The 18,409-nt window shown below is 39.4% G+C and overlaps 1 protein-coding gene across 2 annotated transcripts in view; it reads right to left on the bottom strand.

Moving 5' to 3' along the window:
* The window catches only part of GALNT17 (polypeptide N-acetylgalactosaminyltransferase 17), a 785,890-nt gene that overhangs the window by 440,574 nt on the left and 326,907 nt on the right, over nt 1–18,409 (bottom strand). For both annotated transcript variants that reach the window (XM_073575053.1, XM_073575045.1), the window contains exons 4-5: nt 12,169–12,343; nt 1,381–1,578 (exon numbers count right to left, since the gene is read on the bottom strand). In XM_073575053.1, coding sequence (XP_073431154.1) covers nt 1,381–1,578; nt 12,169–12,343 — 373 coding nt within the window. The remainder of the gene's footprint in view (nt 1–1,380; nt 1,579–12,168; nt 12,344–18,409) is intronic.

The raw sequence follows: 18,409 nt of genomic DNA, 5'->3' as shown, positions 1-18,409 counted from the left end.
TGTTATTTTTTGCACAAGTTTCAAATTTAATAGTACTGTATTTTTGCCACTTTTTCAGCTAAATGTCACTAAATTCTCTTACATGAATATTCATAATTAAGAGTAGATTGTTATTCATACCCCAAATTAAACACTCTTTATCTTTATTATAGTTTTATTCAATCAATTTTGTCTTTAAAATTTATTTTTTTTACATAGAAATTACCATATCGTGCGCCATTTTGCCCATGATGCAACTATATGAAACCTTTAACATTTTCCAAATTTTAGAAATCCATAACACATCACAAGCTTTTGCTCAGCATATGCCAAATTCATACAGAGGAATACAATTGTTGTCTCAAGTATTCAGACAGAATCAATGAAGAAAAAATTATAAATGAAGTATTTTATCATTTAAGCATTCATTTAGAGTGCCTGTGGCTTGGTGATACAGAAACTATGTGTGCCAATATACAGGTTAAGGACTCTTTGATTTAAATAGATATAAATATAGTAATTTCTCTAATTACACTCTGCATATGCAGAAAGTTGCCAATCAGTGGTGTGGGCCGAGTAATATAGAGCTCAGCAATCAGATAACTTGTAGATCTACAGCAAATAAAACAGTAGTTTTATCAAAACAACAGCATTTTGCCAAGTAAGCTATTCATCACCCGAATAAGGGTTTCTAACCCTACATCATGCTACTATCAGATGAGAAAGCAAACAACTGGTGAGATGTTCCTTTTAAAGGGATACGTAATAGAAGAGGTCTCCTATTGAAAATTTCTACCTCTTGGCTAAAGGAGAGACTTGTTGCAAAGAGCATCTCTGGGACCTAGAGGACCTTTTATGCCCTTCATTACACAGACAGTAAAATGATTTTTTTCACACTGTAATGCCTTATTGCCCTAATTTTCCCAACAGCAAATGAATAATTTCTTGGCATCAAGGGAGAGACCATTGTAGTCTGATAAGGAACCCTTTTTCACATGGGGATATTATTCAAAGCAAATAAACCCTTTAAGTAGATAATTTATTATTTAAGTGCCTTCGGAGCGATCTCAAGCCAATGCGACTTGATGGATGAATGATCTGTATGAAGATCTATCTTGTGCAAGTCTAGATAATAAAAGTAATAATAATAATTTATCAAAGATGTATCAAATCTAGCTAAACTGTAGTAATTGGTCAGGTTAGTTCCACTATATGTTATGCCACATATCTGAATGCTACATTTGGTTCTGAATTAAATGCCCATGCTATATTATATGGAGATATAAAAAAATAAAAAATAATAAAAATAAATCATAAAGTTAAGTTACATTAAATGTTTTCCTGTTAAATAATATAAATGACATTATATTTTCATGAGTTAGATGATTAAGCTTTACTTACCTGATTGGTAAAGATGGATCCCCTGCATCCCACCAGTCTTTTGGAGGGCTTATATACATGCACCAGAGTTCCCAGCTGTACCCATGTGCTGAATTTTCATATCTCTGAACTTCAAATGTATCTTGCTTAATATTGTCTATCGAGGGCAAAATTACTCTCTTTCGATTTTCTTGTATTCGAGACAAAACTGGCTCTGCCCTGTAAAATGAGTTGAGATTAAGATAATTTGCATAAAATATAACAGTGAGTAGCTATGGCATACAACTACACAAACAAAAGGAAAATTCAAATATGTATTTTATGATAGCAAATATAGAGGTTATGTCTAAATGATAAAGAGATTTATAAACTGGACAGACATTTACTGTAAAACTCGAAAAACAGTTTTTATTCTAGCTCTGCTATATTATGCCAATGCTGAACACTCCAATTCATCTCATAAACATGTAAATTCTGAATTGCAAAATTAGTCTATGACTTTACTAAGATTACATATTAACATAGGTAGCAAATTAACCAGAGTTGGTGGAAATCTGTTTGCACCAACTTGTTCTTTGGCCAAGTCAGTAATCCATGGGCACAAGATGGGAGACAGGAGAACTGCCTCTTAAGGTACTGTCACACTAAGTGATAACGCTAGCAATATCGCTATAACTTGTGACGTTATAGCGATATTGTTAGCGATATCGCTGTGTCTGATACTTACCTACAACCCGCTCCCCCGCTGGTTATCGCTGATCGCGCGAGAACGTCCAGGACTGTTTCTCGTCATCAGCTTCCTGCGGCGCTTCCTGTGGAGAGACGAGTGACGAGCGTGGAGACGCAGGATTGCCTAGTGTGACAGGTAAGTAGTGACCCCCGTCCCCAGCGATGTCGCTGGGGAGATCTGCCTGTGTGGCAGCTCACTAGTGACCACTTAGCGATGTACCAGTGATCCTGACTGCGTCATATCGCTGGTTGGGATCGCTGGTACATCGCTAAGTGTGACAGTACCTTTACCCAATGATCAAGTTGTGTCAGGTCAAAAGATCAAAATAATCAAAAGAAGAGCTGCAGATGCAATTAGTTAAGAAGCAATTTTCATTGTTCCCATCCTATAATCACAGATTATTAAAGTGGCTGGTGGACAGGGTCATTCAGATTGATTTTTGTAAACTCTAAAATTACCAATATCTAACTTGATAAAATTGGATGTAAAACTTATATGCAAAGAATTCACACATTTCCAATCTATGCAAATGTTATGTTCTTCTGAATCAACCACCATAGTGAAAAATATAGTTTTCATTACATGAACCTCAAAATTATACCTAAAAGAAAACTCTGGGAAAAAGTCTCAAATGCTGTGTTTTGATCCTGGTCAGACGTCTCCCAGCTAAATCAGATCTCACACTATGCACTGACGAGGGGAAGTACCTCAAAACACAGTGTCTGCAAATTGAAATTCTGGTTTGGATTTTATTCTAAGTCATGTGACAAGGCTCAAGGTTGATGCTGACTTTTAGGATTGCTACTTCCTATAGGTGGCACTAGCGTTCTGGTCCTCTTCCTCTCTGAAGAGACAATTTGCATATTTCCCAGAGAAGCATTATGGGTTATACAAGTCTCCTCATCTCGGAATGTTTGACCTGCCTTGTACATGGCACAGGAATTTAAAAAACGAAGACATATTATATTTCCTACTGGGCGTCTCCTTATAACAAAAAATAAACAATATGACAATTCACAGATGGAAAATGAAAACTAGAGATGTAGGTTCCTGACTAGTTAATATTTTAATACCAAAATAGATGCAAATATAGAGATAAACAAGTGGAAGCATAAGAATATGTTTTGAGAATGATTATAATAGCAGTAATGATGTTACAAAAGATATGACTGTATTTTATTGATCAATTAACGCAAAAATTTCCACATGGAAGACTAATAACACAGTAAGAACTTTTTTCACTTTCCAATTAGGAAATACTCACGTAATCCATCTGGAAACTTTATTAAAAGAACAAATCATTTCCAAATAGCATAGTAGCTAACAAAATATTCACACTATAACATATGTTATAAAACTTACTTCACATTAATGAAATCCATTGGAAACTTTTTGCTCCTTTGTAACTTTTCCATTCAGATTGCAATTACATTTATTCATTTAGTAAGATTTCTCTTTGTGTTGACAGATTTTTATCCAAGTTCTCATTAAAGAGATAAACTCACCAGGTTTTCACAATCTAGACTAAGGTCACCATTTTACTGCATATATTATAGTAGTCTAGCAACGAGTATGTAAGCCCCAGGCCCCTCTGCGTATCCAAAATATATCTTTTGAAATCCCATGATATGGCGCGGTCCAATGAGCGTCTCTGGTCTTGCTCGGTGCCTCTTCTGTCCCAAGGTTTTTCTGCTCTGCTTCATGTGGATGATGAATAGTACTGCAATGCACATGTGTTGGGAGAAGACAAACCATTTAAGAGTAGTTCCAAAGCAATGTTCACCTGCACAGGATCGAGATTTGGGGCATTCTGTGGATGACATAGGATGCGTCATCCACATGAAGCACAATAGTAGGACGGCGATTGTGGGGAGAAAGACTGGATCATGCCATATGAAAGGATTATAAATAGTGATGAGTGAGTATACTCGTTGCTCCAGTTTTCTCAAGCATGCTCAGGTGTCCTCCGAGTATTTTAGCATGCTCGGAGATTTAGTTTTCATTGTCTTATCTGCATGATTTGCGACTTGCAGACAGGCTGAATACATGTGTGGAATGCCTGTTTGTTAGGGAATTCCCACAAGTATTCAAGCCTGTCTGCAAGTCACAAATCATGCAGATAAGACGATGAAAATAAAATCTCCGAGCACGCTAAAATCGGAGGACACCCGAGCAATGAGTATACTCACTCATCACTAATTATAAAGGGTATTTTTTTGAAGATGCAGAGAGGCTTTTGGGATTATGTAAAGGTTGTTAGACTGTTGTAAAAGAGGCATCAAAGGTGATGACCATAGTTTCTATTTGGAAAATCTGTTGACTGGATTATTTTAACCCCTTCACCCCCAAGGGTGGTTTGCACGTTCATGACCGGGCCAATTTTTACAATTCTGACCACTGTACCTTCATGAGGTCATAACTCTGGAACGCTTCCATGGATCCCGGTGATTCTGACATTGTTTTCTCGTGACATATTGTACTTCATGTTAGTGGTAAAATTTCATTCAAATAACTTGTGTTTATTTGTGAGAAAAACGGAAATTTGGCGAAAATTTTGAAAATTTCGCAATTTTCCAACTTTGAATTTTTATGCCCTTAAATCACAGAGATACGGCACACAAAAAACTTGATAACTAACATTTCCCACATGTTTACTTTACATCAGCACAATTTTGGAACCAAAATTTTTTTTTGTTAGGAAGTTATAAGGGTTAAAATTTGACCAGCGATTTCTCATTTTTGCAACACCATTTTATTTTTAGGACCACATCACATTTGAAGCCACTTTGAGGGGTCTATATGATAGAAAATACCCAAAAGTGACACCATTCTAAAAACTGCACCCCTTAAAGTGCTCAAAACCACATTCAAGAAGTTTATTAACCCTTTAGGTGCGTCACAGGAATTTTTTTGAATATTTAAAAAAAAATGAACATTTAACTTTTTTTCATAAAAAAAATACTTTAGGTTCAATTTTTTTTATTTTACCAAGGGTAACAGGAGAAATTGGACTGCAAAAGTTATTGTGCAATTTGCCCTGAGTACGCAGATACCTGATATGTGGGGGGGAACCACTGTTTCGGTGCATGGCAGAGCTCAGAATGGAAGGAGCGCTGTTTGACTTTTTCAATGCAAAATTGGCTGGAATTCAGATTGGACGCCATGTCACGTTTGGAGAGTCCCTGATGTACCTAAACAGTGGAAAACCCCTACAAGTGACCCCATTTTGGACACTAGACCCCCCAAGGAACTTATCTAGATATGTGGTGAGAACTTTGAACCCACAAGGGCTTTACAGAAGTTTATAACGTACAGCGGTACAATTAAAAAATCATATTTGTTCCACAAAAATGATCTTTTCACCCCAATTTTTATTTTCCCAAGGGTAACAGGACCCTAAAAGTTATTGTGCAATTTGTCCTGAGTACGCTGATACCCCACATGTGGGGGTAAACCACTATTTGGGCGCATGGCAGAGCTCGGAAGGGAAGCAGCGCCATTTGACGTTTTTGGCTGGAATTGAGATCGGACACCATGTCGCGTTTGGAAAACCCCTGATGTACCAAAACAGTGGAAACCCCCCACAAATGACACCATTTTGGAAACTAGACCCCCTAAGGAACTTATCTAGATGTGTGGTGAGAACTTTGAACCCCCATGGGCTTCACAGAAGTTTATAACATAAAGCCATACAATTAAAAAATCATATTTTTTCCACAAAAATGATCTTTTCACCCTCAATTCTTATTTTTCCAAGGGTAACAGGACCCTAAAAGTTATTGTGCAATTTGTCCTGAGTACGCTGATACCCCACATGTGGGGGTAAACCACTATTTGGGCGCATGGCAGAGCTCGGAAGGGAAGCAGCGCCATTTGACGTTTTTGGCTGGAATTGAGATCGGACACCATGTCGCGTTTGGAAAACCCCTGATGTACCAAAACAGTGGAAACCCCCCACAAATGACACCATTTTGGAAACTAGACCCCCTAAGGAACTTATCTAGATGTGTGGTGAGAACTTTGAACCCCCATGGGCTTCACAGAAGTTTATAACATAAAGCCATACAATTAAAAAATCATATTTTTTCCACAAAAATGATCTTTTCACCCTCAATTCTTATTTTTCCAAGGGTAATAGGACCGTAAAAGTTATTGTGCAATTTGTCCTGAGTACGCTGATACCCCACATGTGGGGGTAAACCACTATTTAGGCGCATGGCAGAGCTCAGAAGGGAAGCAGCGCCATTTGACGTTTTTGGCTGGAATTGAGATCGGACACCATGTCGCGTTTGGAAAACTCCTGATGTACCAAAACAGTGGAAACCCCCCACAAATGACACCATTTTGGAAACTAGACCCCCTAAGGAACTTATCTAGATGTGTGGTGAGCACTTTGACCCCCCCAGTGCTTCACAGAAGTTTATAATGCCCGGGCGTGAAAATAAAAAATTTGTATTTTTTCCACAAACATGATCTTTTAGTCACCATTTTTTTATTTTCCCAAGGGTACCAGGAGAAATTGGACCCCAAAAGTTGTTGTCCAATTTGTCCTGAGTATGCTGATACCCATATGTGGGAGAAAACTACTGTATGGGCACACGTCGGGGCTCGGAAGGGAAGTAGTGACGTTTTGGAATGCAGACTTTGATGGAATGGTCTGCGGGTGTCATGTTGCCTTTGGAGAGCCCCTAATGTACCTAAACAGTGGAAACCCCCCACAAATGACACCATTTTGTAAACTTGACCCCCCAAGGAACTTATCTAGATGTGTGGTGAGCACTTTGAACCCCCCAGTGCTTCACAGAAGTTTATAACGCCCGGGCGTGAAAATAAAAAATTCGTATTTTTTCCACAAACATGATCTTTTAGTCACCATTTTTTTATTTTCCCAAGGGTACCAGGAGAAATTGGACCCCAAAAGTTGTTGTCCAATTTGTCCTGAGTATGCTGATACCCCATATGTGGGAGAAAACTACTGTATGGGCACACGTCGGGGCTCGGAAGGGAAGTAGTGACGTTTTGGAATGCAGACTTTGATGGAATGGTCTGCGGGTGTCATGTTGCCTTTGGAGAGCCCCTAATGTACCTAAACAGTGGAAACCCCCCACAAATGACCCCATTTTGAAAACTAGACCCACTAAGGAACTTATCTAGATGTGAGGTGAGCACTTTGAACCCCCAAGAGCTTCACAGAAGTTTATAATGCCAGGGCATGAAAATAAAAAAATCGTATTTTTTCCAGAAACATGATCAATTAGTCCCCAATTTTTTCATTTTCCCAAGGGTAACAGGAGAAATTGGACCCCCAAAAGTTGTTGTCCTATTTGGCCAGAGTACGCTGACACCCCATATGTGGGAGAAAACTACTGTATGGACACACGTCGGGGCTCGGAAGGGAAGCAGTGACGTTTTGGAATGCAGACTTTGATGGAATGGTCTGCGGGTGCGTTTGGAGAGCCCCTGATGTACCTAAACTATTGAAACTCCCCACAAGTGACCCCATTTTGGACACTAGACCCCCCACGGAACTTATCTAGATGTGTCTTGAGCACTTTGAACCCCCAAGTGCTTCACAGAAGTTTATAACACTCGGACGTGAAAATAAAAAAATCATTTTTTTCCACAAAAATGATATTTTTGCCCCCAATTTTTTATTTTCCCAAGGGTAACAGGAGAAATTGGACCCCAAAAATTGTTTTGCAATTTGTCCTGAGTAGGTTGATACCCTACATGTGGGGTAAAACACTGTTTGGGCGCATGGCAGAGCTTGGAAGGGAAGGAGCAACATTTGACTTTTTCAACTCAGAATTGGCTGGAATTGAGATCAGATGCCATGTTGCATTTGGAGAGCCCCTGATATGCCCAAACAGTGGAAACCCCCCAATTATAACTCCAACCCTAACCCCAACACACCCCTAACCCTAATCTGAGCCCTAACCCTAGCCCTAACCCTAGCCCTAACCCTAACCCTAGCCCTAACCCTAGCCCTAACCCTAGCCCTAACCCTAACCCTAGCCCTAAACCTAGCCCTAACCCTAACCCTAATGGGAAAATGGAGATAAATACTTTTTTTTAAATTTTATTATTTTTCCCTAACTAAGGGGGTGATGACGGGGGGTTTGATTTACTATTTATGGCGGTTTTTATATTTGGCAGCTGTCGCACGCTAAAAGACGCTTTTTATTGTAAAAATAGTTTTTGCATCACCACATATTGAGAGCTATAATTTTTCCGTATTTTCACCCACCGAGTCATGTGAGGTCTTATTTTTTGCGGGACGAGTTGACGTTTTTATTGGTACCATTTTCGGGCACGTGACATTTTTTGATCGCTTTTTATTCCTATTTTTGGGACACAGAATGAACAAAAACCAGCGTTTCATGAATTTCTTTTGGTGGGGTGCGTTTACACCGTTCCGCATGCGGTAAAATTGATAAAGCAGTTTTATTCTTCGGGTCAGTACGGTTACAGCGATATCTCATTTATGTCATTTTTTTATGTTTTTGTTGGTTTTATGCAATGAAAACTATTTTATATAAAAAATAATTATTTTTGCATCGCTTTATTCTGCGAGCTATAACTTTTTTAATTTTTCACTGATGATGCTGTGTGGCAGCTCGTTTTTTGCGGGACAAGATGATGTTTTCAGCGGTACCATGGATATTTATATGCGTCTTTTTGATAGCGCGTTATTACACTTTTTGTTTGGCGGTATGATAATAAATCATTATTTTTTGCTTTGTTTTTTATTTTTATTTTTTAAGGGGTTCGCTAAAGGGGTTAACTAATGGGACAGTTTTATAGGGCGGGTCATTATGGACGCGGCGATACCTAATATGTGTACTTTTATTGTTTTGTTTTTTTATTATTTCCAAAAAATGGATTTATTGGGGGAATATTTTTTTTTTTTTTCTAATTTATTTGGCGATTTTTTTTAAATTATTTTAACACTTTTTTTTATTTTTTTTTACTTTATTAAATAGTCCCAGGTGGGACATCACTGTCCTGTGACAGATCGCTGATCTGTCACATCACAGATCTCTGTGACAGATCAGCGATCTGACACAGGCACTGCAGAAGGCTTCCTCATGCCTGCGCTTTGCAGGCACTGAGGAAGCCAGCTTCCTCAGGCCCCCGAAGGCCCCCGTCGCCATCTTGGATTCGGGGGCCTGGAGGAAAGGAGCCCCCCGCAGCAGCGCTGCACATTGCGATGCCGTGGGGGGCTCAGGGAAGCACGGAGTGAGCCCCCTCCCTGCCGATGCTTCCCTTTAACCCCTGGTACACCGCGATCATGTTTGCTCGTGGTGTGCAAGGGGTTAACGTGTCAGGGCGGTCCGTGACCGCCCCTGACACATTGTGCCGGGTGTCAGCTGTGATAATCAGCTGACACCCGGCCGCGATCAGCGGCGCTCACCACGTGGGCGCCGCTGATCGCGCTAGACGTACTATCCCGTCCATGGGCATAGGGGCCCAGGTCCCATGGACGGGATAGTACGTCTCATGTCAGGAAGGGGTTAACTTTGATGATTGTCCAAATACAATCAGGGAGAAAAGGCCATGATCACAATTGATCACAGAATTACAAGTACTTTAGTAGCATTTCTTACATAATAAACACCAATACTTTTCATGAATCAAATGCCTGTGACCACACTCTGTCCTGTCCTAGCCTAACCCCAGCTCTGTCCATTTCAGTGGAGCTAATCCAAAATGGATAGAAAATTTTAAAAGCCTCATTTTTGAGCAATTGAGCTCTGTGCAAAAAACTACATCTTTTCAAAGTTTTTATGCTAGTTATGTGGTGGAAAACTTTGAAGAATTGGCAACTATGCATACAACACAGTGGGATTTAAGGAACCTAGAAGAAAAACTGAGTATTTCTCCATCAGTTGGGTGTTTAGTTATATGCCTGTTACGTTGATGGAGCTAAAGTTAGAAAGAAATTGGTTGCTTGTGGTCAAGTTGTGGCAAAATTGAAAAGATGAAGAAGATTTTGAAGGGGCAGTAAAAATTCCAGTGCAATGCTGTAAAACCAGAAAGTGAAGCTGCTGGAACTGCAACCATTGGGACCAACCTTAACCAACTGTAGTTTAGTTGGGGTTTTGCAGCTAGACTTGTTGCAGCATACCTCTTTAACCCCTTTGCGACCTGCGCCGTACTAGTACTATGCATGTCGCTTTCCATCCCTTTGATGTAGGCTCCGGCAGTGATCCCACATCTTTCCTGGGACATGTCAGCTGTTTTGAACACCTGACATGTGCCTGGAACAGCCACGGGTGGAATCACGATCCCTATGGTTGTCAGTGTTGGATTGATATGAGCACCACCTGATGGCCAGTGCTCATAGCAAGTCAGCAATTGTGCTACATACAGGCGATCTGATCATCATAATTTTCCCAGCACTTGTCAGCTGATTTCATCAGCTGATATGTGCCCCTAATAGCCATGGATGGAATTGCGATCCATCCGCGGCTGTTAACATGTTAAATGCTGCTGTCAATCTATCTGCAGGAGACCCCAGTGGTTGTCATTGCAGGATAGCTATAAGCGTCACCTTCTTGCCAACACTCATAGTAGATGAGCATTTTAGATGAGCCCTGCTGTGTGTAGCACAGGTGATTGGATTATCGCAGCTTCTAGTCTCCCATAAAAACAACAATAAAAAAAACAAACATACACATATTTGGTATCGCTACATTCAGAATCGCCCAATTTATCAATAAAAAAGATTAACCTGATTGCTAAACGCCATAGCGAGAAAAAATCAAAACCAAAATGTCAGAATTAGAATCTAGACATGTTTAGTATCTATGAATTCATAATGACCTGGAGAATCATAATGGCAGGTCAGTTTTAGCATGTGGTGGACAAGAGAGAAAAAAATCCTAAACACCGTTGTGGAATTGCACTTTTTTGCAATTTCACCACACTTGGATTTTTTTTCCTGTTTTTGAGTACATGATATGGTACAACCAATGGTATCTTTCAAAAGTACAACTCGTCCCACAAAACACAAGCCCTCACATGGCCATATTGATGGAAAATTAAAAAAGTTATGGCTCTGGGAAGAAGGGGAGCAAAAAACTGAAACACAAAAATGAAAAAGTGCAAGGTCTCAAAGGGATTAAAGCCCTCATCTCCAACAGTTAATTACTTGACTTGTTTCATTTTATACTATCAGTGACCTGGTGAAATCAAATTACTGAGGATTACTGGAAGGTACCTCAGGCATGATGGCATAGTTTGCACATGATCTCTGAAGTCCATTGAATGATTTGTGTATAGTGCGTATATCTTATGAGCCATTCCTTTATACTTATTTTTACTTTAATAAAAAATGTTAATGCTTTAAAGTTAAATTCATCCCAGTGGGCTGTTTGGTATTAAAGAAACAAACTGCCCTTTATTCACCTTTCCCAGGCCCCCGTTAAGACTTAATCCCTGCTCCCGATGTTTGACATTGGCTGTGTCGCTAACATTGGGTAATTCAGTGAGTAGTTCTGACCATGTTGATAGACCTCCATGCGCAGAGCCGTTGAGCTCACCGATTTCCTGCCATGCTGTAGATGTAGACCGGAGCAGCAGTTACTTATAATTTGTTCTTAAGTCAGCTTACGGAATATCTAAAAAAGTCATTATATCACAGGAGCATTATCACTCTTTTTCTTCAAGCAGTCCCAGCTTTGTGGGTTGAGGGTGGAAGTGGAATTTTAACTAGGATGTTTGAATAAAAATGACTAGTAAGGTTTTCATTTGAGTTTTCTTTAAACCTGGAACAATTAGGTGAATTAAGGAGAACATTTCATATGTATATTATGTTAATGCATGAATTTACTTCATAGACACACAATGACTAAACTATAACCAAATATTATTAAGGAAGACTGAAGTAGAATATTACTAAATAATTATGATGGAATTTTCAGCCAACTGCTCAATACTTTTTAAATTGCTCACAGTTGAAAATATCTTGGCACAGAAATAACATTTTATATTTTACTGTTTAACGTTTTACTACCGTGGCCACTATATTTCCTGTAAGATGAATATCATTACAAATATTTATTCTGTTTACCTACCAGCCAGCTGTAAATTCAACATGTGCATCAAAAAATCCAGTGATTTGTCCAGTTGCAACTTTCCAGCCTTCAATCCGAGCTCTAATTAATCCTTCTCTTTTATGGTTTCGGACTACTTTAACTAGACCAGGATATCTCTTGTGAACATATTCTTCTAAAGGACCTTTTAGCTCCTCTGAGGAGAAAAGTAACAAAATCTTAAAGTTTATAAACATACTAATATAATAAACACATAAACAGAAAAAAAAGTTTAACATTTTCTCAGATTTGTTTTAATTAATCATATTGAACAACTGTCTAGCCAAAATTTCAAGATAGAAAATGAGTAGAGCCGATGTAGCAGAACAGATTTTGACATTTGGAACATTGCTTCATGAAATTACATTGAATTTATTGTTTTCCTATTATCTTAACCTCTTCCCGAAATCCACCGTATATGGACGGCACACATCGTAAAAAAAAATTAAAAACAAGGCAAAAAAATATGCTTTGTCATCATACTACTGAATAAAAAGTGAAATAAAACACAATCAAAAAGATGAATATAAATAAAAATGGTTTCTCTGAAATACATCATCTTTTCTGGCCAAAAACAAGCCGTCATATTGCTCCGTCAGCAGAAAATTAAAAAAGTTATAGCTCTCATAATAAAGCAATGCAAAAATGATTATTTTTTCTACAAAATAGTCCCCAAAGTTAACGCTGTATTAACAATATTACTACAAATGGAAAGTTATAAATGCTATAAGCGGGGGTCTATTTTACCAATACCGATCAATATTGTGTATAGCAAATTGGTATGGAGATAAATGTATACTTATATTAAAACTTAGCTTTTAATGTTAAATTAAAAAACTGTGTGTCAAATTAAGGTGCCAAATAAAATATAGTGATAGTGTCTGTGCAACCGTGCCCATAAAATATAATTGTATTACAACGCCTCCTATTGTCCAGATATGAGCAGATTACAATCCTCTTTGTTGTCTATATAGGCCAGGTATTAGTAATACCAAACACTAGCCAGAGAGCATCTCAATATAAACAACACAACACTTTTTAGAGGTTGTCTTAGGTACCTAAAACATCAGTCCTATACTCATTTCCAATATTTAAGGACAATTATCATTAGAGTGCGAATCATATAAATGAGATATCTAATTCCCCAATATCAGATATCTATTACATTGACATATTTTTTAGGGTCAAAAGGAACAATATATCGCATCTATGGAGTCCAGTATAGTGTAGTGCCTATATTCCACCAAAATACTGCATATTAAATACTCTCATTATGCATTATTATTATGTCCTTATACTCATCTCATGTGTATTAGTCCTATACACTGATGCCTGTATATGCCCTCTTGTGGAAAAGGCCTCCAGTCTTTAAAAGAGCTTCATGTCTGCATTCATCTGGATCGCCTTAATCCAACGCCGTTCTCCCAACGCGTTTCATCTAATCAGGACTCATCAGGGGAGTTTGTGGAGTTCAAATAGACACATGGCGCGCAAATATCGCCCTCCTTTTATATAACTGAGCACCACATTGTATCCTAACCATTTCCGGACGCCGGGTACCTCATTTCCGGTCCCACCATATGCAAAGGCCCATCTCTATCTGCATGCCCCACTTCCTGGGCTCGGCTTACGGCCATTTACATCACTTCCGGTCTCGGAGGTGCAGTGTCATCATAACGCCGTTCACATGACATATAATATCCATGGTAACCCGACGCTGCATATCCTCCATCTGATCGCGCTCTCTGCCGCTATCTCCCAATTGTATCAATAGATTTGTTGATCAATCATAATAGAGGCGGCTGCATCCAGATTAATATAAGAAATTATTCAGACTTTTTCAATTTGCTGAATACCCTATTAATGGATACTTTGCATGGATTCCATAACCATCTTTTCATTCACATTTATAATAGATAGGGAAAAAGGACGTATCTACAGTATCCCTCACCAGGAGAAAAATAATATGAGGAAATCAACTACAGGGAGTCATAATTCAGTTAGTATATTGTTACAAAAATAGGGGTCAGTTAGTAGTCTGATCTAATGTTGTATGCTGGACGATGAACACCACGGATCTTCTTGTTATTAGAAGTATAGAGAGGGTGCTCACTAGGGCTCTCCCTGATAAGCCCTCTCTATCTCTTCCCTACCTCACGCGGAGGTTGGCACCCTATTAACCTGCGCAAGTGGCGCCCCCACTCAACGGCGGCTCTCCCTAATATATCTCACCCCATTACTCCCTCCCTACAAGAAGGAAGAAAAGGAGAGTATATCGTTTAATCCTTTAGGGTGCATTGTCTGTAGGGTAAAAATCCAGAAAGTCTCTCTTTGGAGGATGTATTTATCCCAATCACCCCCTCTCTGATTTCTGGGTACCTTTTCGATACCTATAAAGCTAGCCATCTTAAGATCTCCCTTATGAGACTGATTAATATGGTTGGCTACCGGGGTATCACGTTTATTGATAGTATCCCTTTGATGCTCTCCTACCCTTACCCTAAGCTCTCTCTTTGTTTTGCCAACATATTCTACACCACATCTGCACATCATCTTATATATAACCCCTACAGATCTGCAGTTAATAAATTGATGTATGGGGTATATTTTTCTTGTATTATTACTGCAGAATTCGTTGTTTTTTTCAATTGAGGTGCAGTATTTACAGCAACCACATTTATAGCATCCTTTTGGTTGGGTGCCCAGCCATGTGGTGCTGTCAACACTTTTTGGGGTAAAATGGCTACGGACCAACCTATCCTTTAAGGAACGACCTTTCTTGTATGTAATCTGCGGGTGATTAGAGATAGCTCTTGTGAGGTCTTGATCCATACATAAAATCGGCCAGTGTCGGTCTATTATTTCTTTGATATCCTTGGCTCCGTTACAGTATTTTGTGATGAATCTTATAGTTCCATCATCATCGGCTTTCTGCCCAGGAGTGAGTAGGTCCTTCCTATCCCTAGCCAGGGATGTCCTATAAGCATTTCTTAGGATCCCATCCGGGTATCCCCGTTCTAAGAAACGAGATCTCAAATCATCAGCTTGCATCTTATAGGTAACCTGATCCGAACAGTTCCTTCTCATTCGAAGGTACTGCCCCTTAGGGATACCTTTTTTCAAGGGAACTGGATGGTTAGATTCCCATCTCAGAAGTGAATTAGAAGATGTAGGTTTTCTATATGTCTTAGTCATAAGGCGTCCATTTTCACCCCGTTCAATCAGAACATCCAAAAATGGTAAACTACAAGCATTGACCTCACAGGTAAAACTAAGGCCTAGATCATTCTTATTAAGGCCTTTTACAAAGTTACAAAAGCCCTTCTCATCACCCTTCCAGATTATAAAAACATCGTCCATGTAGCGAAGCCACAGGACAATGTTTTCTTCCGCCACTTCTGAGTGCTCTCCAAAGATGGCATTTTCCTCCCACCAGCCCAGGAGCAAATTTGCATAAGATGGTGCACAAGGGCTACCCATCGCGGTGCCCCTGAGCTGGTGGAAGTACTTGCCATCAAATAGAAAAAAGTTCTTTGTTAAACAAAACTCGAGGGCCCTCATAACAAATGAATTGTGTTCCATATATTGTAAGCCTCTTGTTCTTAGATAGTAGTCCGTAGCCATTAAACCCTTCTCATGGGGGATCGAAGAGTACAAAGCCTCCACATCGATTGAACCCAATATCATATTGGTATCCAACTCGATGTTGTCCAATTTCAATAGAAGATCAGTGGTGTCTCGTGTATATGAGCTCAAAGAGACCACAAAAGGTCTCAATATTTTATCAACGTATAGCCCTAAATTTTGGGTTAGACTTCCAATTCCAGAGACTATAGGCCTTCCTTTTAATGGTACCAGGCCCTTGTGAACCTTTGGCAGGGCATAAAAAGTCGCCACTACCGGGTGTGTGGGAATGAGAAAATCTCGTTCATTTTTATCAATCAATTTTGATTGAAAGGCCCCATCAACCAACATTTTTAGTTCTTTTAAGTATATTTCTGTGGGGTTACGTTCGAGTATCTCATACCCCATGGATTTCTGCAGTAAAGAGTAACACAGAGATCTATATTGGGTAACATCCATCACCACTGTGTTACCACCTTTATCCGATGGTTTAATTATCCTGGTGGTATCCCTCTCTAATTCAAGCAGACCATCCATCTCAATTTTGGTAAGATTACGAGGTCTTCGTTTTTGCGATTTTTCTAAGTCCATCAAGTCCCTAGAGACCAAATTAGAGAAAACATCTATGGCACTTATATCATTATTAATTGGTGGCATCCATTTACTTTTGTTCTTAAAGTCCGTAAAAGGACCTTCGCCATATTCATTAGTGTCCACATCCCCCAAATGATACAAAAATCTGACATCACCCAATAGGTCCTCATCAATACCTAATTCAGTGCAGCTTTTTTTATCTGCATTAATGAAGTATTTCTTCCATTTAAGTTTACGTATGAACAAATTAAGGTCTTTGATAACTTCAAAGCATACAAAATCAGAGGTTGGGACAAATGACATACCCTTACTTAACACCGCCATCTGTTCCTTGTTTAGGGGTTTTGATGAGATATTAACGATTTGGTTATTCAAATGGGGTTCCGGGTATTGAATCGGCTTCTCAGTGGGTAATTTGAGTCTAAAAAATGTTCCCTCTGTGGTGACCCCCGACCTGCCCCTCTACCTCCTCGTATACCTCCTCTGCCTCTTATTCTCCCCCTATTGTTTTTAAATCTACCCTCGGAGTCAGAATATTCGGCCTCAGAAGATGAAATATCCGTTTCAGGTTGTCTATTTGGTTTAATATTAGCAACCGTATATGCTTTATGCTGAGGACCTATTGGGTGATGTCAGATTTTTGTATCATTTGGGGGATGTGGACCCTAATGAATATGGCGAAGGTCCTTTTACGGACTTTAAGAACAAAAGTAAATGGATGCCACCAATTAATAATGATATAAGTGCCATAGATGTTTTCTCTAATTTGGTCTCTAGGAACTTGATGGACTTAGAAAAATCGCAAAAACGAAGACCTCGTAATCTTACCAAAATTGAGATGGATGGTCTGCTTGAATTAGAGAGGGATACCACCAGGATAATTAAACCACCGGATAAAGGTGGTAACACAGTGGTGATGGATGTTACCCAATATAGATCTCTGTGTTACTCTTTACTGCAGAAATCCATGGGGTATGAGATACTCGAACATAACCCCACAGAAATATACTTAAAAGAACTAAAAATGTTGGTTGATGGGGCCTTTCAATCAAAATTGATTGATAAAAATGAACGAGATTTTCTCATTCCCACACACCCGGTAGTGGCGACTTTTTATGCCCTGCCAAAGGTTCACAAGGGCCTGGTACCATTAAAAGGAAGGCCTATAGTCTCTGGAATCGGAAGTCTAACCCAAAATTTAGGGCTATACGTTGATAAAATATTGAGACCTTTTGTGGTCTCTTTGAGCTCATATACACGAGACACCACTGATCTTCTATTGAAATTGGACAACATCGAGTTGGATACCAATATGATATTGGGTTCAATCGATGTGGAGGCTTTGTACTCTTCGATCCCCCATGAGAAGGGTTTAATGGCTACGGACTACTATCTAAGAACGAGAGGCTTACAATATATGGAACACAATTCATTTGTTATGAGGGCCCTCGAGTTTTGTTTAACAAAGAACTTTTTTCTATTTGATGGCAAGTACTTCCACCAGCTCAGGGGCACCGCGATGGGTAGCCCTTGTGCACCATCTTATGCAAATTTGCTCCTGGGCTGGTGGGAGGAAAATGCCATCTTTGGAGAGCACTCAGAAGTGGCGGAAGAAAACATTGTCCTGTGGCTTCGCTACATGGACGATGTTTTTATAATCTGGAAGGGTGATGAGAAGGGCTTTTGTAACTTTGTAAAAGGCCTTAATAAGAATGATCTAGGCCTTAGTTTTACCTGTGAGGTCAATGCTTGTAGTTTACCATTTTTGGATGTTCTGATTGAACGGGGTGAAAATGGACGCCTTATGACTAAGACATATAGAAAACCTACATCTTCTAATTCACTTCTGAGATGGGAATCTAACCATCCAGTTCCCTTGAAAAAAGGTATCCCTAAGGGGCAGTACCTTCGAATGAGAAGGAACTGTTCGGATCAGGTTACCTATAAGATGCAAGCTGATGATTTGAGATCTCGTTTCTTAGAACGGGGATACCCGGATGGGATC

This window comes from Dendrobates tinctorius, unplaced genomic scaffold, assembly GCF_039654945.1.
Source record: "Dendrobates tinctorius isolate UK_male_01 unplaced genomic scaffold, ASM3965494v1 ptg000007l, whole genome shotgun sequence".
Lineage (NCBI taxonomy): Eukaryota > Metazoa > Chordata > Amphibia > Anura > Dendrobatidae > Dendrobates > Dendrobates tinctorius.
This window is presented reverse-complemented; position numbering and strand designations above follow the sequence as displayed.